This window comes from Chinchilla lanigera, unplaced genomic scaffold (genome assembly GCF_000276665.1).
Source record: "Chinchilla lanigera isolate Chin_1 unplaced genomic scaffold, ChiLan1.0 scaffold00015, whole genome shotgun sequence".
NCBI lineage: Eukaryota > Metazoa > Chordata > Mammalia > Rodentia > Chinchillidae > Chinchilla > Chinchilla lanigera.
Genome location: NW_004955416.1, coordinates 9,226,019 through 9,233,785, shown reverse-complemented (window position 1 = coordinate 9,233,785; position 7,767 = coordinate 9,226,019). Strand labels below are relative to the sequence as shown.

The window sequence follows — 7,767 nt, the reverse complement described above, 5'->3', positions numbered from 1 at the left end:
AAAAAAAAATCAAAATGACAAAAAAAAAAAAAAAATTATTTATATACAAAGGAGTACTATTCTGCCATAAAGGATAAATCTGATTCATCTGTAGGCAAATGGATAGACCTTGAGACAATATTAAGTGCATTAAGGCAGACATGCAGGGTTAAATATTACATGGTTTCTCTTATGTGAGAAAGTATAGTTAAAGAGCAAATAAAAGAGGTAATAAAAAACGGAGACAGATCTTTTGGAAATGGGAAGGGAACCAAGAGATGGAAGGAGAGGAGAGTGGAGGGTATAGGAAAGTAAAAAGAATTAAGATGCGTTATGTACACGTATCAACTCATGATGAGTGTAATCATTATGTCCTGAAACATGCACTAATACATTTTTTTTTCCCCCGGTACCGGAAATCGAACTCATGACCTTGCACTTGTTAAGACAGGCGCTGTGCTGCTAAGCTAAATCCCCAGGCCCCTAATACAATTTTTCTTAAAAGAGATGAATAATACAAATGCAAAAGAAAATGAAGTTAAACATTTACTAATAAAAAAAAGAACAAGAACAATGGATCCTCGGATATGGCAGTGAAGTGGTTGGTGTCTTTGTACATGCAATGGGATGGCAGTAAATGTACCAAAATGTTTATGATGGTTATTTCTGGGTGGTAGATTGCAGGTGAATTTTCTTTTTTAAACTTATGTGATTCCCACATTTTCCATAATGAACATTCTCTTCTTACAAAATTTTGTTTCCAAAACGCCTCTAATGACCTTCAGAAAAACATTTTATTTTGGAAGTGGAGGAGTAGTAACAGAAGGTATATAAGGGAGGCTTCTGCAGTGAGTAGGTTGTGAGAAAACGGAGGTGGGAAAAGAAAAAAGAACTAGGACAAATAGTCAAGATGTTTTGTTTTGTTTTGATGTAATAAAAAGTAATCATGGGCTGGGGATTTAGCTCAGTGGCATAGTGCCTGCCCGGCAAGGTACCAAAAAAAAAAAAAGTTATCATTACAAAGCTTATGTTTTTCCCTTTATTGTTTTGCTGTTATTATTGTTCAATAGATATCTCAGATCTCAGTAAAGATATCTTGCTGTCCTCGCCTTAAAGTTCTTCGCCTGGAGGAGAACTGTCTGGAACTCAGCATGCTTCCACAGAGCATCCTCAGTGATTCCCAGATCTGTCTGCTCGCTGTGGAAGGCAATCTTTTTGAAATAAAGAAACTTCGAGAACTGGAAGGCTATGATAAGGTATGTATTGAGTCAGTGTGCGGTGGACCCTTGAAATTCCCGGGGGTTATGTTCCTAGAGCACCTATGAAAGGTGAAAAATCACAAATTTTAGCTATAGTCAGAAAAATGCCTACAAATGCCTATTGTGCTACTGCGGCATAACTTTTAGTTCCCAGAGCAAATCTAGTAGTTCAACCTCCTGGAGTATTTTATATTTTATTTTATTTTATTTTTTTAAATTTTATTTATCTAGTCTTTTTGAGACAGGGTCTTCCTATGCATTTCAGGCTGGCCTTGAGCTCACTTTGTAGCCCAGGCTGGTCTCGAACTCACAACAGTCCTCCTCCCTCAGCCTCCCAAGTGCTGGGATTATAGGCGTGCACCACAACCCCTGGCATTATATTTTAAATTTATGCCATTTAGGTTCACTGTCAGAAGCCTTAGACAGTGCAGGACATTTTGGTGTGGGATTTTAGCCCTTTAATAACAACAAAACCAGAGACACTTGAGATAGCTGTAGGTGGTACAGCAGCCTATTATGCTGCAGGGGATGCTAGCGCATCTGCCAGAAATGGGTTACATAGGGCAGTAGCGAATTAGCAGTAAGAACTGAATAATGCTCTCAGATTGGCTACTTGCAAACCTCCTGCTCCCCTCCCCCGAAAAAAACTGTGGAGGGTATTTCTTGAGGTTTCTACGAACAATTAGTAGTTAGGGTCTAAGGAAAAATCTGAGAATGACCAAGGCCATTTTTGTTTTGTTTTTTAAGACAGAATCTCACTATGTAGTTCAGGCTGGCCTTGAGTTCACTATGGAGAGCCCAGGCTGGCCTCGAATTGGGAGCAATCCTCCCACCTCTGCCTCTGGGGTGCTGAGATTACAGGAGTGTGCCACCATGCCCAGCTAGCTAACAAGTTTTGTTCTTCCCCATTTTGTAGGTGGTGGAAGGAACTAGGCAAGTGGTATTGTACCAAGCTATAAGACAGCTCACTGTAAATCATCTTTGATAGGTTTCCTATTAAAATACAATTTTTAAAAAATTACATGCTTTAGATTTACATTTAGAATTAGGTTTTGTAGAAAATGGATCAAATCCAAGAGAAACAAAAGTGAAGAATACAGAGATGTAGCTCAGTGGTAGACACATGTTTAGTTTGCATGAGGCTCTGAGTTTAATTCCTAGCACTACGAAGGGGAAAAATTATACAACAAAAACAAAATCAAAGCAACCTAAGAAAGAAGCAGGCTTATGTTCTCATGCCAAAATATCACATCTCTACTCTTCTTTCATGATTTTCAGTACATGGAGAGGTTCACAGCCACCAAGAAGAAGTTTGCATGATCTCCAGGTCTGTGGGAACCTGACATGGAACCCTGCTTGGAAACTGGCTGCATCAGAGACTCCTGTTGTGCATGCAGGATATTTGCAGTAAGAAGATGACACTCCAGGAGATCATATTTCACTCAATAATCTTCCTTTTCAGGGCTATCTCACATAAGCCAAAAGAAAAGGAGTCAGGAGACATAAAGAGTGCTCCACTTCGAGTCACGGATAGGCAATGGACAGTGTTGCTCCTCAACACCAGTATGTAGTTGCTATTTATGAGGTGCGGGATGCTGCCTAACAGAATAGCTGCACCACAGCTTGAGACTGCTTTATTTCAATGTGAGCTTTCATAAAGTTGGCTGCCATTCCACCTCTGTGTTCGTACTTCATATTTTTATGACATTCATGTAAGTTGTGAGAAGCTGGTATAGTTAATCCTAGGATTTATTATTCCAGTACATCAGTTCAGTTGCAGTGTTTATACTTTGAGTTTGGGATGTATCTGTATGGCTGTCTTGACTAAAGTGTGCTTTAATTAGAAAAGCACCAATACTACACTAAGAGATGCTCCTGAAGGCTGCAGTAGCAATTTGTTTACTATTGCAGGTGCCTTACTGGTGGAGGGCTCTGAAAAGCTAAAACTGTATATGCAACACTTATAAAATATAAGAGAGATTGTAATAATCAAGATTTTCTTGAAGCTTTGTTAAACAAATTATGTCTTATTTCTGGTAGTCTTTCCTCATTTTTGTATTTATAACTCTACTAATAAAATTACCTTCAGAAAATAATTGCTATAATATTTTTAAGATGACCTATGTTTATTAAGTTTATTCTCTGAATGAGAATGATTCTTTACTAAATAAATAATTTTTAATGAACTTTGGATGTAAGATTGTTTAAAGAAGACAAACATTACCTTATAAATGGTCCTTTGTTCTCTGATCATTAGCTGCCTGTACTCTGGAAGCTGAGGGAGGAGGATCACAAAGTCAAGGCCTGCCTAGACACTTAGTGAGATCTCATCTCAGAAAATAAAAAAGTGCTACACATCCTAGCACTCTGGAGGCTGAGGCAGGAGGATTACTGAATTCAGAGGCCAGTCTGGGCTACACAGTGAATTCAAGGCCAGGCTGAACTACATAGCAAGAGCTGTCTCAAAAAAACAGAAAGGAAAAAACCACCTGCAAAAATAAAAATTCTGGCCAACAATTTAAGGGCTACGGATGTTGCTTAGCAGTAGAGTGCCCCTGGCCTCAGTATCACAAAAAAATAATAAATTTTTTAAAAAAGTAAACTAGGAAGAAATGTTTCAGACTCTTGTTCAGGTTTTGTGAATAGTGGAATGCCCTTATGTGACTGATCACAAACTTTTTGGGGTATCCAATCATGCTTATTACTAGCATCTAATGGTACAAGGATAGAGAACTTCAGACTCACTAACGTGAACATTTGAGAAACTACCATTTTCATTTTCCAAAGTTTTAATTTTACCTAAGTATATTGACAGTTTTCAAAAATGGTTAAACCTAGCTTGAAGTCATTAAATCATAAGAGCCTGCTTATTTGTATGACTTCTCTGTATGGTCTAGGTATTTTCTTCTGTATGCTATTTTCCCTGTTTCTCAATTTGGGTATGGGGGGGGTACCAGTTTATCAGGATCAACTGAGTTTTGTTTTTTACTAAACATTAATGTTTATTACACTTGATAAATTGAATAGCTTTCCTTTAAATATTTTATAAGTATTTCTCATCTAATAAATCAGAACTTACAAATGTAACAACTTAAATGCACCTATTTAATTGTAATAGTAGTGTTCCACCTAGTGAACATGGTGGCACACACCTGTAATCCCCGTACTCAGGAGGCTGAGGCAAGAGGATCACTGTAAGTTTGAGGCCAGCCTGAGCTACATAGTGAGATCTTGTCTCAAAAAAAAATGTTCCCCACCCCTGTCAGACTCAGTGACTATCACCCTTTGTGATTAGGACAGTCTTCTTTTCAGATGTCTTTTCTTAACTCATTTGCCTACCCAACCATACCAGATGATTCCGCTCCTTAAGCCTATGGTGCATCGTCTCTCCTTGGGCTTCCTTTGTGTTCAGCCAGAAATGCCCTCCGTGATGAACATGCTCCTTTCCTATGTCTGAGCTCCTTCCCTAAGTCTAAGCCGAATAAACTGTTCCCCCATCTGCCACTGTAATAGCTCTTCCATTCTATATTTATCTCTTTCCAGACTGAATGACATGAGGTCAGGGGCTATATAAAGAACTATGCCAGATGGGTGTGGTAGCACACAACTGTCATCCTAGCACTCTAAGAGGCTGAGTCAGGGAGATTGCAAGTTTGAGGCCAGCCTGAAGTATAGTGTGGGAAGAGAGAGAGGAGACACCTAAAGTTACAGTGAACATGAGTTAGACTTATTTATGGGCTAACTTATGAGTTAACAAAGTAGACTGACTTGTAGAGACCCTGACTAGCTTGCCAACCAGCCTGTGTCACCTTAAATGAAGTCAGTATAGCACACTGAGTAAGATAATGGGCCCTGGAGTCAGAAAGATGCAGTCTGAATAGAAAGTCCTCACTTTATAGCTTTTTTGAGCAATTTGCTCTCATCTATAAATATGCAGACTACATTCTACCTCTTATGCATGTCACAAAAGTATGGTGAAAAGATGCACAAAAGCAGTAGACAGTGCTCATGACAGAATGACCACCCAATAAATCACACCATTTATCTAATTTATGAGGCATCAAAGTACAACTCAGCAAGTTGTAAAGGAACAGAAGGCTGGGAGCTAGCACTGCATTAAAGGATAAAAATGGTTACAGTATAAGGAACTTGATCATCAGTCTGAGAAACATAAATCTGATAAGGAATGTAACTGGATAACCTAGAATTTTGGTAAGAGTAACCTAAGGAAAACACCATTTAAAGAAGCTAATTCTAAGTGTACACAATATAGGATTTTTGGGGTGTACAATTTTTTTAAGAAAAAAAATTCAAAACAATGGGATAACAATGGTTAATACATTACATATTGTTATCTTTAGTTACTCAGAGTACAAGATATCAGCATTTAATTGTCCAAACAATATTAGCACAAACCTTTCTTTTCATTGAACTAAGAGAAATTAGTAGTATTTATATATATATTTTTTTTTGCTTTTCCCTCCCTTTTCTCCATTCCCCCCCCTCCTAGTTTCTCTCTCCTTTTAAAGTTTCTTCCTATGTTACAATATTTATTGTACATTTTGGATCTTATTTACTCTTTCAGCTTCTCACACTAGGGAAACAACATGTACACATGTGAGTATGGTTTATTTCACTTGGGAGTATGGTCTTGAGTTGTTCCCACTTACTTATAAAATTCTCCAGTTTATCCTTCTTTATGGCCAACTAGTGCTCCACTGTATAAAAAGACCACATCTTTTTTGTCCATTCCTCGGTTGATGGCATTTGGGTTGTTTCCAAGATCTAGCTATTACCAGTTTATGCTGCCATAAACATGGGTGCCCATATATTGCTGCAGTACGGTATTTTTAATGCTTCTGGGAAGATACCTAGAAGGGAAATAGCTGGATCAAATGGGACCTCCAATCCTAGCTCTTTGAGGAATCTCCACACTGATTTTCACAGTGGTTACATCAGTCTAAACTTCCACCAGCAGTGAAGAAGGGTTCCTTTTTCCTCACAGCCCCTCCAGCATCTGTTATTGGTTGATTTCTTAATAATAGCCATTCTTCCTGGGGTGAGATGGAATCTCAGCATTGTTTTAATTTGCATCTCTCAAATGACCAGTGATGTTGAGCATTTTTCATATATTTATTTGCTGTTTGTATTTGTTCATCTGAGAACTGCATATTCATCTCAGATTTGGGGAGTACATATTTATGCTTAGCAGAGACTGAGTCATAACCTATCCAGGACATGGAAAGATACAGAGTTGAGGATAAATTAAAGGATAAATTAAAACTGAAGAAAAAAATAGGTGCAGTTATATAGGATAAAGATCTCTGTCCTACTAAGTGTGGTAGTACACACCTATAAGCCCAGCTATTTAGGTGGAGGCAGGACACTAAGTACAAAATTTCCAGTGTTACAGGACAGAAAATGAAAAAGTTACTTTAAGTCAATACGTTCCATTTTGAGTACATTATTATGGGCCTAATTTCTAGGGCCTCAGTTCTCTCCTTCTTCAGTAGCAGAAGCTGTAGAAAAGTTTGCAACCTGGGGTCTATGGGTGGACTTTCAAGACCTTAATGATTCTCATTATGCAAGATTTACATTTGTGGGAAGACATGTGTTATCTTTCATTAAATTCACAAAGGGATCTTGAAAACAAATAAATGAACAAATAAAAGATTCTACCTCAGAAAGCAGCAGCTATCATGTATTAAGCTCTTACACTTTCCAGGCACTATCCTAAGAGCTTCACAGACATTACCACTGTAATTCTAAGTAGGAATCACTAAGCCACATTAACAGACAAGGAAACCAAGGCACAGAAATGAGCTTAGAGTACCTCCAACCCCAGTTAGAGTCTAAATCCAGACAATTTAGTGCCTTAGTACATACCTCTAAGAAACTATTTTCAGTCACTAGCTTACTTTAAGAAAACCTGCAGAAGTTGCAAAATAGTGACAAAGGACAAAAATATTGTGCATAATGACCCAGCTATCCCCCTTCTAGGTATCTTCCTGAAAGCGTTAAAATCATTATAGCAAAGTCATGTTTACTGCAACACAATTTCTAATTTCTTTGGTGTTTTTGTTTTTGTTTTTCTGTACCAGGGATGAAACTCATGACCTTGCACTTGCCAGTCAGGCACTTATGCCACTGAGCTATATCCCCAGCTGTAATTTCTAATACTAAATCTTAGAAACGGCCCATATGTCCATCAACAGATGAATGGATAAAGAAAATGTATTTATATACAATGGAAACTTTAGGCATTTTTAGGTAAGCGGATGTACCTTCAAGACCATAATCTCAAATGAAATGAATCAGACACACAAGTTTAAAAATCACATTGCTTCTCTTATGTGAGAAAAGCAAAGTATAAATGAGGAACAAAACAGAGGATAGGTATTAGGAAGTAGGATGAACAGTTTCAAATGGCAAGGGGAACAAGAGATGGGGGAGGGATAAAGGGGGGAAAGCAAAAAGGGATCTAAAGCAAAGAAAATTCAAGGGAAAAAGAATGGAAATAGAGGTTTTA

General features: G+C 37.9%; 1 protein-coding gene across 3 annotated transcripts in view; it reads left to right on the top strand.

Annotated features, from left to right (window-relative positions):
* Lrrc57 (leucine rich repeat containing 57) overlaps positions 1–3,424 on the top strand; it is a 7,438-nt gene extending 4,014 nt beyond the window's left edge. For 2 of the 3 annotated variants that reach the window (XM_005381347.2, XM_005381349.2), the window contains exons 5-6: positions 1,050–1,235; positions 2,517–3,424. In XM_005381347.2, the coding sequence (XP_005381404.1) occupies positions 1,050–1,235; positions 2,517–2,558 (228 nt within the window). In that variant the 3' untranslated portion in view covers positions 2,559–3,424. The remainder of the gene's footprint in view (positions 1–1,049; positions 1,236–2,516) is intronic. The other variant, XM_005381348.2, reaches the window with a different exon arrangement.
* Positions 3,425–7,767: the final 4,343 nt, after the last annotated feature.